The 18492-nt window shown below is 41.1% G+C and overlaps 3 protein-coding genes across 6 annotated transcripts; all 3 read right to left on the bottom strand.

Annotated features, from left to right (window-relative positions):
- Nucleotides 1-586: 586 nt before the first annotated feature.
- Nucleotides 587-2860, bottom strand: LOC132795577 (nuclear transcription factor Y subunit alpha). 2 transcript variants are annotated; one of them, XM_060806373.1, is made up of 3 exons: nt 2422-2860; nt 2115-2201; nt 587-1978 (listed from the first exon to the last, which is right to left on the bottom strand). In XM_060806373.1, exons 1-3 carry the CDS (start codon nt 2482-2484, stop codon nt 1631-1633), a joined length of 498 nt encoding a protein of 165 aa, XP_060662356.1. In that variant the 5' UTR covers nt 2485-2860; the 3' UTR covers nt 587-1630. The 2 variants fall into 2 exon arrangements, 1 of the variants encoding a protein (XP_060662356.1); XR_009633449.1 differs by lacking the exon at nt 2422-2860 and having other exon boundaries at nt 1837-1978; nt 2069-2201.
- A 328-nt stretch (nt 2861-3188) lies between these two features.
- LOC132795550 (septin-1) lies at nt 3189-6579 on the bottom strand. The gene is made up of 4 exons (XM_060806343.1): nt 6453-6579; nt 5135-5327; nt 4813-5071; nt 3189-4750 (listed from the first exon to the last, which is right to left on the bottom strand). The coding sequence occupies exons 1-4, from the start codon at nt 6513-6515 to the stop codon at nt 4105-4107; spliced, it is 1161 nt and encodes a 386-aa protein (XP_060662326.1). The 5' UTR covers nt 6516-6579; the 3' UTR covers nt 3189-4104.
- A 428-nt stretch (nt 6580-7007) lies between these two features.
- Nucleotides 7008-18458, bottom strand: LOC132795513 (calpain-D). Of its 3 annotated transcripts, none has more exons than XM_060806262.1 (9): nt 17660-18458; nt 16293-16945; nt 15216-16230; nt 13303-13538; nt 10307-11769; nt 8991-9620; nt 8540-8806; nt 8342-8484; nt 7008-7622 (listed from the first exon to the last, which is right to left on the bottom strand). In XM_060806262.1, the coding sequence occupies exons 1-9, from the start codon at nt 18013-18015 to the stop codon at nt 7445-7447; spliced, it is 4941 nt and encodes a 1646-aa protein (XP_060662245.1). In that variant the 5' UTR covers nt 18016-18458; the 3' UTR covers nt 7008-7444. The 3 variants fall into 3 exon arrangements, with proteins under 3 accessions (XP_060662245.1, XP_060662247.1, XP_060662248.1); XM_060806264.1 differs by having other exon boundaries at nt 16293-16942; XM_060806265.1 differs by lacking the exons at nt 15216-16230; nt 16293-16945 and having other exon boundaries at nt 17660-18453.
- Between the last annotated feature and the right edge of the window lie 34 nt (nt 18459-18492).

Genomic DNA, 18492 nt, shown 5'->3' with positions numbered 1-18492 from the left:
ATTATGTTGTATAGTAGATATAATGATAGTATCAAAATGTTGATATTTCGTAATGTGTATTAAGCATTATTGTTACCGTTACCTAATTATCTTTTGTTATTAATTTATAAAATACATTTAATGACCAACATTACCAATTGTTTTTGTTTTTTTCTTTTTAAAGTACAAAAAAAGAGTAAAGATCTTGATCGACTGGAAAATACCCGTTATTCCCTCAAGCACTTCATTTTCGCTATATACTATTTTTAGACGATCCTTAATTTTCAGTAAACATTTGTATTCACTCCTCTACATTAATTAATTTTGATTAGCATCAACTCATTAGAGCCCATCGATGCCCATGAGTAACGGGTATGAAACAAAAGAAAATTAATAAAGCGATATTGGAATCGTCAAGTGGTCGCGCAATGGGTGTTCTCAAGTGGCCTGTGGATTGGATGGACGTGTGTGATTTTGCTGATTAGTATGTTCACATTGTGTACAGATACTTATAGGCGACACTGTGTTGAGTAATACCTATAAAAATAAATACTTGGCAAATAATAACAATGTTTTTGGGAATTTTTTTTTCCTTTTTAAAAGGGAATTTTCATTTTTATAACCCTTGACGTGAAGAGTTTGCATTTGTTTTCATTTTTTTTTTTTTTTTTTGTTCTTGTACATCACATAAATAAATTGATAAATGAGATCAAACACATATTATTTATATACCTTATATATATAGCAAGTATACACTGAGAAAAAAAAGCAAAAAAAAAACTAACTAACTATGCTAGTTGATGTGATTCTTGCGACTTCGTATTCGAGTATAATATTCACTTATAAAATACAGAACAGAAACTCGTTTCATGACAATGACAATGATTACATATATGTATGTATATATATTTATATATATAAATATATATCAAGTATATTATGAATTATCGGTCGAGTGTAGTTCTTTATAATTGTTGTTGTCGGTTTCAATTGGGATGAAGACTGGGTGTCAAATGGGTGGGAAGGACGGGTAAATGGGATTGTTAGTGATTGTATTAACATGCGTATAAATATGCAATTAGTTACATCATAAATACTTATAAATAGTTTTTGCTAGGCTTTAGCTTGTCTTTACATATTTCGTATAATTTTGGTATACCATTCTTTTTGTTTGTTTTCAATACAATACAATTATAAATATATATATATATATACTTGTTACTAAATGAAAGAAGTTTTAAAAACTTTTGCGTCATACTTTTCATTCTTTTCATTTCTCATTTTCTCAATCATATTTCAACGTCATCATGGACTTTTCGCCACGATCAAATCAGTCTGAGCAATTACAATTCAAATGTGCTTGCGAATTATATTCAAACACCCAAGTGTATCGAGTATCAAGTATCGAGTGTGGGGGGGGCCAAGTGTTGTGTTTTCGTTTGGGGTAAAGGGACGAGTTTAGGGGAATAACGTTCAAGTTAGCTGCGCTTTTTGAACAATAAATTGGCACAATTATTATGACAATCATAGCACAAACTTAAATTACACAAAGAAAAAAAAATAAAATAAAAAATAAACACATATACAAATTGTTAACTAAGATTTAAACTACAAAACTGCTGCGCCGTGGTGGCAACCTTGCCATCTGCCATTAGGTGCAGCAATGATGGCCGCTCTTCACATAATAATTGTGCATGGCCACACTGCCGTTTTTGCTATAGCTGCCGCTGATGCTGCCACCGCCGGCGCCATTGTATTGGCTAAGATTATTGCCGCCATTATTATGGGCAGCACTGCCCGTCGTCCCGTTGTTGCCATTTGTATTTGTATTTGTGTTGTTGTTGGGGCCGCCGCTGCTGTTGTTGTTGCCGGTCCCCTTATCAGTGCTGCCGCTGCTGTTCGTAACGGTAGCGGCTGCAGCGGCGGCGGCTGCAGCATCAAATGCCTTTATATGATTCGGTATTATCTTGCATGTAAATTGACGATGTTGTCCCGGCTCCTGTGCACGTCAATACGATGGGGAGGGATGGAAAGTATGTGAATTTTATTAGCAAATTGTCCCGTTGTCAGACAATACTACTGTACGTACATTTGTGTTTGTGTGTATGTGTGTGTTTGCGTGGAATTCTACCTACCTTTGGCTGTATGGGAAAACAGCACCACAGTATGAATGCTATGAATGCCACCAATGTGCCCACAAGCAGTATGAAATCCTCGATAGTCTGGTCGCACAGTTGGATGACAATAAGGAAGGAACGTTCAAAAATTCATGTTAGTCTTGCATCCGCATGAGTGTGTGTATGTTTTGTTATTGCAATTACGGTATCATGACAAGTGCATGCATGTACATATGTTGTGTGTGAGTGTGTGTGTGTTTAAGCTTATTTGTATGCATTTTTGCGTTGATGGTTTTGCAGATTTATTAGCAGTCTTGCCACTTACCGGTTCTTCGCCAAGCAGCACGTGATTTATTAAATAGATAAAATCATCAAATGGTGTCATCATGGTTAGGCGCAAAGAAAACGTCGTTGTCCTAAATGCAGCAGATAAAGTTGGGCTTTTTGTTGTTTTTCTTTTCTTTTTTGATTACTGCTCGAGCTGCTCGATTTGCTTGTAATTGATTCTTTGCACATTTACAACAACAAAAGCATTGGTCACATAGCACAAACTATCACATTAATTAAACGAATAACTTAAAATCAAAATTCGTATTTTTGCATCATTTGTGTGTGTGTTGTTGCGTTTGTTATTGAATAAATTATTCTTTTAGATGAATTCAGACTTTTTTGCTTACAAAAAAAAGAAGAGCTTTCTTAAAGCTGTTTTATTTAACACCTGTGCTAAGATGTGACCACAAACTGCTTTGTCAAATATGCGTTTTAACTTCGTCATGGAGATATACCAAACAAAATAATCAAGTTGCTATAAATATCAGCTGGTTACACTTAATAATGTGCTGTAAAACTTGCATAAAAAGGCGCTGAATTTTGAACAGCCAAAAATTTGCACAAAATTGCTTCAGTGTGACCACAAGTGAAATACTTAGATTTCCTGCAAATAAGCTTAGCTATAGAATGCTGGTACAACTGGTCACACATGAATGTAAGGTATATCGATAAGTATTTCATGGCGCAGCCCATATACAACCATCTGGCAACACTGTTTCAAATTCAAATAAGCCGGTTACATGCAAAACAGAAAAGATAACTTTGTAAATCGTATAAAAAGCATATATTTATATATGTATTCATAGGAGTAGCAATGTAAAGGATTAAATTGTACAGAGCAAGAGGAAATAGGACTCGATTAACATTAAGTGCGGCGCGTTTTTTTGTTTTTCTTTTAAATACATTAAGCAATTTTACTGCTGCGAGAATCAAGAATGAATAATTGATACAAAAAAAATTTCAAATACATTTACGATATACAAAAAATATAGTAAATTGCTGCGTCTTATCGTTTACAAACACATTTCGAGCATATGAACGCACACAAAAACTTAAAAATAATATAATTAAAAGATATACGAAACAGTTTGTTAAATTTTTGGTCACAAATTTGAGACTGATAAAATATGAATTGTTTAACATGGTAGGTTTGAATTTGTTATGCGTTTCACTTAAATTAAATGCAGTACACAAATACAAGTTGTAAAATTGAAATGTTAATTAATATCATGTCGCTAAAATACATATAATAGGAATACAGTTTAGTTAATAAATCGTTTTCGGTTCTTTTAGGAGTGATATGAAGTTCGAGTTTGTGTGTGTGTTTGTCTGTGTATATGTGAGTGAGTATGTATGTGTATGTGTGTGTGTGTGTGAATGTGTTCAGTTGCCTTGAGATTTGATTTTACATCTTCGAGTAGTAGGTATAAAAATCACTTTAGCTAAATGTATATATATATATAGAGTTATAGTTATATCATGTCTTACACATATGTACATATGTATATAAATATATATATATCGGTTTATATATACATATATATTGATATATAAAATGCCAAACAAATACTTGATCAACTTAGAAACTGCATACAAAAAATATATATCTTTGTTGGTTTTTATATGTAAATTGCACAATCGTGCGCTCTCTCTTTCCCTTCGATTCTATATCAATCTCTCACTTTTGCGCCTGCATACGCGCTTGCATTTGAGCTAACATCTCCTGCATGCGTCGCAGCTCCGCCTCCTTCTCCTGCAGTATGCGATCCTTCTCCGAGAGCACACTATTTGCCACCACTTGTTGCGTGTTATTGTCACGCCCATGATCCGACTTGTTGCCGATGCCGTTCTCCTTGCCGCCGGCACCTTTGATGATGCTGCCCTTGGCTAGACGATCGGAACGATAGTTCTCATAGTGCACCTCTTGTGTCACCTCCTGCAGATCCTGCATGTGTGTGATTAGCATGGTGCGTAGCTTAATGAAATCACAATGCTCGGGATTCTCGACCTCAACAACGCCCCAGGGATATAAACGACCGCGCACCTTTTTGCCCTTGACCTCGAGCAATGTGTTGGCGCCACAGACGGCAAAAGGCACAGCTTCCTTCAGTTGCTTCACCTGCTCCTTGTAGTCCTCATCCTCATCGGAATCACAGTCGGGCAGTGGATAAATCTTAATGCCATGGCTTTCAATCTCCTGCATGATGCGGCACTTCAAACGTAATATCTCCTTTTTGGTCAAACAATCGGCCTTGGCAATCACAGGCACAATGTTCACCTTCGAGTGCAGCTTCTTCATGAACTCCACATCCAAGGGTTTCAGACTATACAGAAAATAATTGTTGTAGGGATTGCGATCAAACAATTACAGTATACTTCAACTTACCCATGGCCAAAGGGCGATATAAAATAGAAACAGCAGTGTATGCGATTGTCCACAATGTTGCGACGATTGAGACCGCTCTCGTCTTGGAGAAAGCGTTCGTATTGCTCATCGATATACTCGAGTATGGCGCCAAAGCTATTCGAATTGTCAATGGCATCGCCAAAGCCCGGTGTGTCCACCACAGTCAGACGCAACTTGACGCCACGCTCTTCGATCTCCACCGTCGATGCCTCCAGCTTGACAGTCTGCTTCTGTTTCTCTGTGAATGAAGTTAATGAATGATTCACTGCACTCCACTCCACTTGTGGATTCATTGACTCACCTATGGCATCGGGTATGATGCGCTCGGGGTAGAGATCGGTGAGAAACAGGCTGTTGACCAGCGTCGATTTGCCCAAACCGGATTCACCGACCACCATCAGCGTAAACTCGAAGCCCTTTTTAACGGACTTGCGATGCACCTGATTCGGCAGATTGGCGAATCCCACATAGCCGGGTGTTTCAATGCTCGAGAACTGCAAATTGAGAAAGAGTAAAATATATACTAATATTAAATATATCCTAATTTAATAGTTCAAGCAGCTGTAGATACACGACATCAAACAGAAAGTCAGAAAGTACTTGGCGTGTGCTCGACTGTGAAATACCCGTACCCGCTATCCACATTTGGTAGCTCTAGCTCTCCTATTTCGCAAAATACAGCTGTGTATAGAGCCGGACAGACAGAACGCCGGATGGCTTTTGGTATTAATTGACAGTTAGTTAAAACACTCTTCGATTAACGGGTATAATTAGAGAGTGGCTTGAGGAAGGGAAAGGGAGAAGGGGGCTGGCTTTAGGAAAGCCTCGCTCAATGAAAGTGTAGACGGCGTCGTCGCCACATTGGAATGCGCAGACACGCACGAGTTTCTCTTGCAAACACACACACATACGTATACACATACGCATACACCCGCACCCGCACACACATGTGTGCATACCAGACTTAAGTATGTCGGCGGCAGTCTTAAAGCCAATGACACTACACAACAGTGCATATTTGCGTACGTACGTACTTATTTATTATGTATGTATGTACATACTGTTTGTGTTAAGTGTGTACATACTTGTATGTAGGTCACAGGCAACAACACAACACAACAAAGGATGGCCACACATCAATGTACGACATGGCACGAGTTGACACGACACAACACGACCCGACACGACATGGCGCAACGTCGACGCCGACGCCTTTTTGTTTTTGCCGGCTAGTGTGTGAATCATGCATGCACTTTATTGAATTTACTGCTTGCTACTGCTACACAGATCTCTCGACTGCGACATTTTTAATTAACAACGCATACCCACAGTTTTTTCTTTTTTTTGCTGATAATGTCTGTGTGTCTGTGCACAATGCATTTCCATGCCAAGGAATTTGCATGATAAGCAATAAAAACAACAAAAAAGAGGGGGGAAGACGAAGACGAAGAACGCCATCTCAATACGCGTCTTGAAGCTCGAGTTGCAACCGCGCCCAGAGACCAAAGTCAATGCTATCCATTGATACACAATTACTCACACACACACGCACATCTTGCTTCACTTGCACTTAGCATATTTCACATAGTTGGTTGATTGCAAATAAGTCATGTACTTACGCCCTTTGTATCAGCCATTTTAAAAAAACAAAAATTAAACGACGAACAAAATATGTTGCTCATGAACTGAAATGAACTAGCGCGGCAGTGTGACCGCAAATTCAATTTCAAAACATACCTTTGCGCTTTCAACTCAAATGCACACAACTTGCACTTGCGCAGGCAAAAATACCGCCCGATATACTGACATTTTTTGGTAACTTTAATTATTTGTGTTTGTTAAATTTAATTATATTTTGGTTATGTTTGAGCTAAGACTGGCAATTAGAATGTTTTGTAAACTGATGACTATTATACAAAATGCGTAAATAAATTATAACAGCATTGTTCGATTTAGCTGTACAGTTTGGGGTATATTTGCCAGTGTTGCACAGCACACCGGCATGCATTTGACCTCAAACTGTACAGTTTGGTATTCACAACAAAATAATTCGAAATCAGTTTGGCTTTTATAACTGGTAGTATTTTATTTTGAAAACAATACGACATATTTATATGTATGCTGGATCGTGACGCACATGCACTTAAATTCAAATACAAATACAAACATCGATAAAATGAAGAAAACTCGATAGGTTTATGCGGCAACCGTTACCGTTTCATGGTTTCTTTCGGGTTGTTTTTGCTCTTTAACTTTCTATCATTTCATTTCATTTGGATTTTTCTTGTTCATGTTGGTTTTCAATATGTGTGTGTGGATCGTTAACTATTTCATAGTATACATATACAGATATATAAATGTACGTATGACGTTGACAAAACATCGACTAGAATATGCAATTAAACAAAAAAATAATAAACGAAATAGAAAACAAAATGCAAATGGCAAAAAGGAATACACATAGATACAAATATATATGCTATATATCGTGTGTGTGTGTGTGTGTGTGTGTTTGAACTAACGTCGACTATCACTGCTCCCAATATTCTCTCTCATGCTCTTCCATCCAGATCTTGATCCTAATCCTGTTGCTCATCCCTGATCCCCTCGATTATGTTATCAACCGTGGCGCATGCAGACCGTGCACATTCTCAATGGGCGGACAGTGGGTGGCACCTGGTGGTCCCCAGTCATGCAGACCCCTCGAGTTCGCCAGCCGATGCGTCAACCGATGTGCGATGCTAAATCCGCCGCTGCCCTCCAGCTGCGTCAGCACAATGATCACTTGCCTAGTGGTGGAGAGAAAGAGAAAAGGATTAGGTATACAGAAGTAAGCATAGAACTTAAAAACTATAGCGGTCATCGAAAATATAGATAGATAAAATCGTAGGCGTTTGGGGTTGGGTTTAAAATTGAACTACTCTTTATACAATTATATAAAGGGAGAATTTTAATTTTACATAAGTATAAACTAAAGCAAAATTATTATCAGTATCAAGGAGATATTGTGCCATATAATAACATTTAATTGAAAGATATACTAGACTAGAAAACATTAATTAAATAGCATCATCACTCAGTCAACATTAGCTAGTATCAGTAAATTAGTTATCAATTACTATAGTACTATGTATATAATATAAAACTATCGATTGCTGCGACTATTACTATCGACTTTAGCTAGCTATCTTCATCAATGGTTATATGTACTTGGATTCACTGCGTTGCATCGGTTCACTACGTTGTATCGATGAATTTGTAATAAGTATTCTAAAACTATCGATTGTTGCGACTATTACTACCGATTATCGTTACCAAGCTTATATTAGACATTATGCCATATACTATAATTTAATTCAAATATATACTAGAGTAGAAAATATTTAGTAAAGTGACTTTATGTTATAAACTTTAGTTTGTATCAGTATATTAGTTATATTTGGATTAACTATCTATTGTTGTGACTATTACTATCGATTATCGCTAGCTAGTTTCATACTCAACTCACCGTTGCAGGGGCGGCACCGAGTCCACCGTTTTGAGCTCGCCGCGCGTCGACACCACATTGTAGCTCTCCTGGCAATCGCACTTCACATGTATCCACTTGTTCTCATGCCGGTTCTCTACCATTACGACCAGACCAGCCCAGCCCTGTAGACAAAATTAGAGAATGAGATGCATAAAAATTGAGAAGTGAAAGACTTACCTTGGTCAGATAGTAGGCGGTCATGCCCTCGCGTCCCTCGTGCCGCTGTCCCTTGGTCAGTGTCAGGCTGATGATGGCATCGGCGAGCAGATGCGGCGATGGCGTTATCTGCTCAACGAGCAGACGCTTCGAGCTGTGTATGGCCAGTATGCATTGCGGATACTGATGCGGATCCTCGATGCCTGTGTGCCAGTGATTAAAGGCCAAGCAGACGAGCAAATAGATGTCACGCTCCAGCATCTTGTGGCAGCCAACAAATCCACGAACCTGAGAGGGGAAAAAACGTATCATTTAAAAGTTAAAACAATAATTATAATCGCATGATTTTGTGACATCGTTTTTCATAATCAAAGTGTCATCCCTAATCGCACAGTTTAACCATCACTAGCAAAATCAACCCTGCTTGGTTGAAAACAATAATGGAAAGGTTCTCCAGAAAGAGTTTTTTTACCTGTCGCTTGCTGTGCTCCACGAGTCGCCCAATTTCGGGCGCCGCCGGCGAGCGTGTGCGAAATATCACAACACAGAGATCCAGCTGGGAGCGTTGCGACTTCTCCGAGTTGCGTTGCCCCTCCTGGAAGAGCGTAAACTCCGCCTCCGTTGGCTCCAGCACCGTCAGCAGCACACACGATATCGAGCAGAGCGGCTGAAGAGTGCCCTGCAAGCGCACCTCATTCCAACCGGAGCGCACCTTGCAAATGTCAATGCAGTCGAAATAGTTGAGCACATCCTCGAACGAGATCCAAAAGACGCCCTCCGAGGCGCCATGCGGCATCAAAGCATCACGCAAATCGTCTGTCCACAACGTCGAATCATCCGACCAATCGCCGCGCCATGAATAATGACCCCATGGATTGCGTAACTTCAACAGTCGATGTCCCTGGATGTCCTTCACATCGAGCACCGAGTAGGCGTGACGTGGTCGCAGTCCCTTGTGCTGATACTCCTCCTCGTCGACCTTCATGTTGCCGCCGCCGCAGCTGGCGCCCATCAAGAAGCGCACACAACGCGAGCTCAACAGCTGCGCCCAAATCAAGTCCTTGTCCAGCTCATCCTCGCTGGGCATGGGCAACGAACTGGCCTGCAAAATTTGTATTCAGTTTAGTGACAGTTCAAGGAATAGCTACTGACTTCTATTCTATGCTCCGCTCCTATTAGGGGCAACCGGTTCACATAATCCTAAACATATGTAAATTCAATCGGTGTTTCTCTTTTTGTATATCAAAGACGGTGACGACCCTTTACAGGTCTGTTCTCCGATGCAGCCTATTCCACCTAAATCTAAACCTATGTAAGTTCAATTGGGTTTTACCTTTTTGTTGACAGGAGATGATGACGACTTTCCAGGTCTATGCGCCGCCCTCCTAGGGACAGCCTAAACCTAAACCTGAGACCTAAACGTAAACCTAAACCTCAACCTTTACTCGGACTTTTTTTGTTGTTGATAGGTGAACCAGGTTCAATTTTGATCCTTAGATTAGAATTTGTTGTTCATCTTTCTTTTCTTTCTCTGAATCAAGTTCTGTTCTTTCTTTTAAGGATTGTTTCATCCTCTACCGGAACGAAATCGGTAACAGACCTTTACTGTTCTATCTAAACCTTTGTAAGTTTTTCTGTGAGCCTACTTTAATTTTATTCCCTAGATTGTTTCAGATTGTCTTTCCTAATCTCAATTAAGTTACATTCTGTTCATTCTTTAAAGAATTGTTTCATCTTCTCCCGGAATTGAACCGAATAACGCAAGTCCTGAAAATCCCTTCGAATTACCTGCAAAGGAATGCTCTCGCAGGGCGCTCCCGTCAGTGTGGCGAGTCCCTCGATGGCACGACCCGAGACGAGGGCCTCGTAGCAGCCATGGATCTTGGCCACCGCCTTCTCGATGAGCGGCACCCAGAGCTGCTTGCGCTTGGCCTGCGAGTAAACCAAATGTCCGCGCTTGTCGCAGGGCAACAGATCATCGACCAGGACCGTGGTCCACTTGCCATCCTTGCACAGACGCACCTGATAGGCGCCCTGAGCGCAAATCTCCTTCGTCACCAGCACCTCCTTGACGAGATCCTCGCGCTCGGCGAGCACAGCGAGCGCACTGAGCAGCCAACAATTCCCTAAGACACCTTGGCAAATGTCCGAGGGCAACGGGGTGCGAAACACAGCCCACGGTGGATAGGCGCCGCCATCGCAATTTATCTCGTGGGGACGTCGCCATTGGACAACAGGATTGCCGCCATCGAGAGCACTGCTCGCCGGATTGTAGTAAAGACTCTTTGGTGCGGGTGGAAATGAGTCGTCGACAAAGAGTTCGTTGTTGTCGCGACAATATTGGATGATGTTCTGCCACTTGGTGAGCGCTTCGGTTTCCTCCAGCTGTCGCAGGTTCTCCATCAGTTTGCTCTCCTGCCGGAACTCGCTAAGATTCGTGACGCGCAGCGATTTGCGTGCCAAGGCATCGGAGAGCACCGCGTTGACCAAACCACGCGAGCTCGAGCAAATCTCACAGACCACCGAAGCGGCACAGTTCTCATACGTGCAGGCGGGACATTGCCACTTCTTGACTGTAGATTGTTGCTGCTGCTGCTGTTGTTGTTGTTGGAGATTGTAGCTAGAGTTGGAGCTGCTGGCAATGTTAAGCGGATGTTGCTGACGCGGCACAATCGAGCCCCCAGTGCTGTGACGCTTCGGTATGGCACCCGAGGAGCTCCGTTGCATCGGTGCCTGAATCCCAGCCTGTTGCTGCTGCGCTGTGGCGATGCAAGCTGCCGGAGCTGCACTGGCCATGGGCGCTGTGGCCACCGGAAGCGCAGCCCGAGGCGATGGACTACGCGAGAGACGCGTTGCCGGCAGTGGCAACTGGAGCTGCGACACCGGCGGCGGTGCTTGAGGTGTTGTTGTTATTGCTAGCTCGCTGAGGGACTGAGTGACCAATGATGATGCATGATCCTGCTCCTCATAGGACTGACCATCGGGACGTTCGCGCACCGCGTCCATCATCACGGGGAGCAAACGCATCGATTTGCAGGCACTGCACAGTCCGACGGCGAGCGAGTTCTTCAGCGTGCAGTGGCTGCACGTCCAGAATTCGCCCTTGCGCAGCGTCATGTCCTCGATGGATGAGATGCTCTTCAGCTTGGAGCCGCCGCACACGATGCACGCCATTGCCGTCGCATAGTTGACCAGCGTGCACTTCTTGCACGTCCACGGCTCATCGTTGCGAGGCGACAGCGCGCCAGGAACTGCAAAGAAGAGGATCAACGAAGAATTAGTGGGGATATACAATAAACATAAACAGAGCAAAGATGAGGATCAATTTCTATACTTTTATTTACAATCTGTCTATATTAATAATAAGTAAATTGAATAATGAATATTAAAATTCACTGAAATAGCAGTTATCCAATGAGTTCTGCTTTTATATGTTACATATTTTCTGTTGCTTGAATTTATTTCTCGGGGTTATTTAGTATGTGGAATCTTTTCAGTCTTCTTGTCTACAAGACTTAAGTCGATATAAAACATAAACAGAACAGTCTTTCTATATGTTCCCTATTTGCTATTATTCATGGTTAACTAAGTGCGTTTGTTGAAAAACAACTTTATGATTAATAAACAAATAAGAAAGCTACAACTGTGTATAAAATCAAGAGTACAGTATTCTAAAAATATACCGAATAAATATACCAAAAAAACACTGTAAATGTGCTGCCTATACTCGCCACGCTTTTTAAATAAAATCATATTTTAAAAAATATGCCAAATTAATATACCTCATACTATATTGAAAATATACCAAATGCTATATTTGGTATACTAATGAGATACCCGCTGCCTATTGTGAATGAAAGCAATCCAGAGCAGTATTATTCTTAAAATATACTAAATTAATATACAAAAAACCGAAAATATACCGAGGATACCAGATACGCATTTTAAATGCGTATTATATTATAAAAATATACTGATTTAACAGACCTCAAAAATACTAAAAATGTACCAAAGGCTTTACTTGGTATATTGATAAAGTGGTACATTCAAAATATACCACAGATTGCAATATATATTAGATTGTCAGCCAAAGCAACTAAGATAAGAAATAACTTCCGCAATTTTTACCCTGATTGCAATCAAATTCTGAGTAACCATAAAAACTATAGATATTATTGTCGGCATCAAAAAACGCGACTCTGGCACCAAAAATTTGATTTGCGCGGGCGGAAGTGGGCGTGGCAAAAATTTGAAACAAATCTGAGCTGCGTAGAAACTTAACAAGTACTGTCGAAAAAAATTATATCTCTATCTTTTACAGTCTCTGAGATCAAGGCGTTCATACGGACGGACGGACAGACATGCGGACATGGCAGTATAGTCTCGGCTGTTGACGCTGATGAAGAATATACATATATACTTTATAGAGTGGGACTGTTACATAAATTTCCTGCCAGCACAAAGTTATAATACACATCTAGCCTATGGGTAACGGGTATAAAAATTACCACCTCAACATCCTGAGAACTTTTCTGGAAGGTTTGAGAACCGCAGAAGAAGGCTTGAATTAAGCATACTGTAAACGATAATCAGAACTAACTAAGGGTTTGATTTCCACTGTGTTGAATCATTAATGCAAACACCTTCTCAGGAATTTCCCACATTATAGATTAAACGCTTTCTTCGAGTATGTATATACCCAACGAAAAGGTTCCCATCATTAAAATTCCCAAACACAACACACACAATAATGTAATGAAGAACTCTTCAGGCTTGTGACTCACCTGGTGCTGGTTGATCTTGCTGCGACTGAGACTGGGACGATGGGTCGCACATCTCACAGGACTCGGACCAGAGGCGATTGTAGGCGTAGGAACATTTGCCGCAAGTCCGCAACTTTCGGCTGCCCTGGAGCATCGATTGCTGCTGCTGCTGTTGCTGTTGTGATTGCTGCGTCTTATTGTCGTTGCGTGGCGCTGCTGGAATGAGTCGAGCACTCGCTGCTGCCGCTTCATGCGTGCTGTAAAACGACAACGAGAACGAGAGCAAGAGCCAAGAGTGAGTAAGCTTGAGAGAGTCTACGCTTGCATGCACAAATAAAAACAACAACAAAAACAGAGCAAAAAAATAGCAACAAACATAAATCGACTCTTGTTAATTAGCAATAAAAGTAACAAAGAAATACATACAGCAAATTAACGCAAAAGCACAAATAAAAAAAAACCGCAAATTGACTTCGGCCTTATCTTCGGTTAGACGAAGTATCGAAATGCTTTGATTAGAGCGAGCGTCGCATGAGTCAAGCTGACATGATAATAAAGAGACACTCAGTGTATTGACTGCTGGAGACCCTTTCAAATATGAAATGTGATTAATAAAAGCGAATAATAAAGAAAGCGTCTCACAAAGTATTGACTGCTAGAGACCATTAAGTGTGAAACGGGAGTATTTGAATGGAATATTAACGAGACACTCAAAGTATTGACTGCCAAAGACCCTTTTAAGTGTGTAATGAGGATAATTGAATTAAATAATAAGGTGTGAGCCTTTATTTTGACTGTTACAGACCCTTTTAAGTATGAAACGAGAGTATGGATACTAATTAATAAAGCATCACTCGATGTATTGACTCATAAAGACCCTTTTCAGTATGCAATGAGCATAATTGATTTAAATAATAAAGCTTTACATAATGTATTGACAGCTGAAGACCCTTCCAAGTTTTTATAAAGAATATTTGAATAGAATAATAAAGTGTGACGCATTGTATTAACTGCTAGAGTTAAGTAATGTAATAAGAGTATTTGAATTTCGTGAATTGTTAATTAATTCAAAATACATTAGTACGCAATTCGAAGTATTATTATGAATGTAAAATGAGTTCCAAGCAATTGCGTTGTACAAATACAATTGCAAAGTTCCAAAGCACTTTTTAAACGGCTACTCAAAATACGATTGCATTTTGAGTAATTAATCCCTAAGTACATTTTTAATTATTTAAATTTTGGAAAGAAATTGAAAATTATTCATAGAAATGAATACAAATGGAAATGGAACTCGGAGAGTTGAATTCTCAGTTACAAATAATGTATAAACTGCCAAATTATTAATATCACTATCTATTATAGTCGAAATGCTTTACCTAAATATTAATAAGCACTCCCATAAATATTAAAATCTATTAATTTGAATATTCATGTTATAAAATGATTAATTTAAGACATATACATAAATGTTCATGTATGTCTTGAATTAATAGATTTTAATTGCTTTCAATATTCATATATGTCTTAAATGAATAGATTTTAATCAGCTGTCTATTAACTACAACTAATGGACTCGCTTTTTTTTTAGTGTAGAGCATTCGATCAACGAAGCGTGGTGCATGGTGAGCAAACAATAAAGCGAACGATCGTAAACTGCAAACGTTCTTATACGATATATGCACATAGCTATATAGATCTAGATATATACATTATAGATCTATAGTTGCGTGTACATTTGCAATTTTCATTCGTATGACTAATCAGCAAATTAAGCAGAAAACGAAACAAAACGAAAGCAAAAACACACAATCGAAAAACAGAAGCGCAATTGTTAAGTGTGCAATTAGTTGTTGTTGTTGCTGCAGCAACAATTGTTGTGATTGGTTGTTGGTGTTGTGGTTGTTGTTGTGGTTGCTTTGATTGATGCCTACATTTTGGATTCAGTCGTTTTGCGCGGTCCCTTCCACACCTTGGCATAAATGGAATGCTCGGAGGCCGCATAAAATTCACTCGCTGCACTCACAGCTGCAATTGTTGTTGCTGTTGCTGCTGTCGATGTTGCTGCTGCTGTCGATGTTGTTGTTGCTGTTGTTGTTGACTCTGACGATTCCAAGTGCGCTTCGTGGCTAAGCTCGTTGCTGGCTGCTGCAGTTGTTGTTGTTGTTGCTGCCGCCGCTTCGCAGCTGCCATCGATCAACTCGAAGCTGCTGTTGTTGCTATTATTGCTGTTGTTGTTGCACAGCAGCTTCTTCTTGTGCAACTTGTGCTGCTTATTCACCTGCGCATAAATCGGTGTCGTCGTTGTCACCTGCTGCTGTTGCTGTTGTTGTTGTTGCTCCAAGCGCAGTTGCTGCTGTGCAATGGCAACGCATTCGTTCTCATAGAGCTTATTGCTGTTGACATTGTTATTGTTGTTGCATGTTGTTCTTGATGCTGTGCTTGTTGTTGTTGTTGTTGATGATGTTGTATCACAGTGCTGCGGCATGTTGCTGCTCCAATCGTTGACCGCTATAAAGACGCCGTTGCGTGGAATTGTAAACTGAGAGCTGCTGCTGCTGTTGTTGCTACTCGTTGCCTGACGTTGTGGCTGCTGTTGCTGCAGCTGCTGCGATTGTTGTTTGTGTTGCTGCTGCTGCTGCTGATGTTGTTGCACTTGCTGTTGCTGCTGTTGTGGTTGTGATTGTTGCTGCTGTTGCTGCAACTTAGGCGGCAGCTGACGCAACGGCTTCGTCACAACACTTGGCGCTGGCTTTTGCGCCGATCTCGACAGCGTTGTGATGGTAAAATTATATCTTTTCTTGGCGCACGCTTCGCGCAGTTTGTTGTTCTGATTCTTGTTGTTGTTGTTCTGCTTGCGGCGACAAAACGTATCATTGGCAATGGCAAAACGCGAATTGCTGGCAATGGGCGTTGGCGTCGGATTTGCCACAGCAGCCAAGGGCACAGCTAACAAAAGAAGAGATAAATTAGTTATAGATTACATAGATTATAGATTACATTTCACTTACCTGGCGGCAGATTGAAAATGTCCTTGCTAAAGTTATTCACGTAGCAAACGTGACAACTTCGTTGCGTCGCTGGATGCGCGCTCTTGTCAATGCTTGTGCTCAGGCTTTGAGTGCGTCGGAAGCTGAAACTTGTGCGTCGTGACTTCTGCTGACGTCGATTGGCATGTGCCGCCTCCAGTTCCAGTTGCTCCTGCTCCTGTTGCTTCTGTCTTTGCTCCTGCTCCACTTGACTGCTTAACTCCAATTGCACTGCTGCTCCTCCTCCAGTTATTGTTGTTGTTGTCGTTGTGGTTGCCTCAGCTGTCGTTGTTGTCGCTGTTGCTGCCTCATGGCGATGTGTATGCAGCGTCTCCTTGTAAATGGGCGCCAAGTAGCTGACCGTGTCACAGATCACACAATGCCAGGTGACCGAATTGTTATCGGCCTCACAGGCGCGACAGCTCCAGCGACGATTGAGTGCCGGATTCGAAAAGTGACGATACAGCTCAATGGAGTTCTTGATATATTTGCGCGTCTCCTCGCAATTTCCGCAATTTGCAGGCAAATTTTGGCTATTCCGTTGCGGTCGCTTCAAGCAGCCGCGCAGCAGCGATTTGTACACATGTCCGTGCTTGTTATCGATAATAATGCCACTGCCTGGCGCCACCTGTCTGCTGTCCAGAGAAGATCATTGCGGAGATTGAACGGAAAGTGAAGAGAGCGGAGAATAAAGAAAACAAAGGGCCACCACACACAGCAAAACCAACGTTTTATATGCGTTGCAAACTTAGCTCCACGTTCTGTTCCTTCTTCCTCCCCCCTCTTCAACTTCTTCTTCCACTGTCTGTGCAGTGCAAGGTTATTTCAATGTGGTTGCAATTATTTTTGTTTCTTTGTACTGCTGCTGCACTTTGTATTCTATTTTTTTTTTATCAATTTAAATTTAACTCGTTTGCTTTGCTATATTTTTTTTCTTCTTCACTTCCTTTGCCGAGCGCAATCGATAAAATTGTAAACAAAGTTTCGCTTTGTTTCCCCAAATCGATTTTCCCCCCAAAAAAAATATATATAAAGTTAGTTCCTTTTCTTTTTTTTTTTTTTGCTGCAGTTGCTGCCAATTGTTGTTGTTGTTATTCAGTGTGTACACACTCACATATAGACAAGCAGACCGACGGACAGACAGAGAGACATACATAAATAACAGTTAGACAGAGTTGCCAACGAACGGAACGAACAAACCGAACGAGAGAAAAGGACAAACACGGCACGCACACACACACATACGTATGCAAGTTGGGCAAGCTTTTGTGTGCTTGCCTTGCATATCACCCACACACATACATACGTACACGTTTACAGTGTATGTGTATATGTAAATCCATGCTTACCTGGTCACAGCTTTGTGCTTATCAACAATTGTCGCGACCTCCTCATCACACTCAGTGGCCAACTCCGCTGCAGCCGTCACCACCCCCGCGACAGTGGCTGTGCCCCCGCCTCCTCCACCTCCTCCAGCGTTTTGTCGTTGTCGATGATGCTGTTGTTGTTGTTGCTGTCGCGGCGGCTGCATTTGCTGTGATTGTGACTGCTGCTGCTGCTGGTGATGATGATGATACAATGTTGCGGTAGGACTGGGAAATACCTTTCGAACGGTGCCGCAATTGAAACATTTTAGCGATTCCGTTGGATTAATTGTATTGCATTTGCTGCACGACCATTGTAGAACCGAAGATATTGTGCCCATATTGCTGCTGCTGCTGCTCTTCTATCGAAATTCAAATTCACATCCAATTCGCACACAATTCACGATGCTGTTCTGTATATGAATGTGTGTGTGAGTGTGCGTGTGTTTGGAGTGTGCGATTGTAATATGTGTGAGTGGAGAGTGTAGAGTGGGGAGAGAAGCTGCTGCTGCTGTTGATGATGATAATGATGATGTTGATGAATGATTGGTGGAAGGAAGTTCGCTGCTCCGTTCACAGCCAGCAGTTGTTGATGATAATTGCATTTAACTCGTTCACGCCGCGCGCTGATTTAATACTTTGAACTGTTGCACCACAACACAGCATATTTAGCATATAATGTGTGGGCCAACCTTGTTGTAGATACAGATCCTTAAAGCAGCAACAACAATAAGCCTAGCGCCAGCCAGCAATCCAGCCCACCAGCGTGACCGCTATTTCTATTTTGAAAATATACCCATTTTCGACACAAAAAATGC

The sequence above is a fragment of the Drosophila nasuta genome, chromosome X (assembly GCF_023558535.2).
Source record: "Drosophila nasuta strain 15112-1781.00 chromosome X, ASM2355853v1, whole genome shotgun sequence".
NCBI classification, from domain to species: domain Eukaryota; kingdom Metazoa; phylum Arthropoda; class Insecta; order Diptera; family Drosophilidae; genus Drosophila; species Drosophila nasuta.
The sequence above is the reverse complement of the archived record's forward strand: the minus strand, read 5'-3'. Positions and strand labels throughout refer to the sequence as shown.

Coding starts and splice junctions, on each gene's coding strand:
- LOC132795550 (XM_060806343.1), bottom strand. CDS start 6,515: ATGAGCAACATATTTTGTTCGTCGTTTAATTTTTGTTTTTTTAAAATG. Junction 5,072..5,134: donor CATCATACCCGATGCCATAG/GTGAGTCAATGA, acceptor CTTCATTCACAG/AGAAACAGAAGCAGACTGTC. Junction 4,751..4,812: donor ATATCGCCCTTTGGCCATGG/GTAAGTTGAAGT, acceptor TTTTCTGTATAG/TCTGAAACCCTTGGATGTGG.
- LOC132795577 (XM_060806373.1), bottom strand. CDS start 2,484: ATGATGACACCATTTGATGATTTTATCTATTTAATAAATCACGTGCTG. Junction 2,202..2,421: donor TGCTGCTTGGCGAAGAACCG/GTAAGTGGCAAG, acceptor CTGTGCGACCAG/ACTATCGAGGATTTCATACT. Junction 1,979..2,114: donor GTTTTCCCATACAGCCAAAG/GTAGGTAGAATT, acceptor TGACGTGCACAG/GAGCCGGGACAACATCGTCA.
- LOC132795513 (XM_060806262.1), bottom strand. CDS start 18,015: ATGGGCACAATATCTTCGGTTCTACAATGGTCGTGCAGCAAATGCAAT. Junction 16,946..17,659: donor AAGCACAAAGCTGTGACCAG/GTAAGCATGGAT, acceptor TTCTCTGGACAG/CAGACAGGTGGCGCCAGGCA. Junction 8,807..8,990: donor TGGAGCACAGCAAGCGACAG/GTAAAAAAACTC, acceptor TTCCCCTCTCAG/GTTCGTGGATTTGTTGGCTG.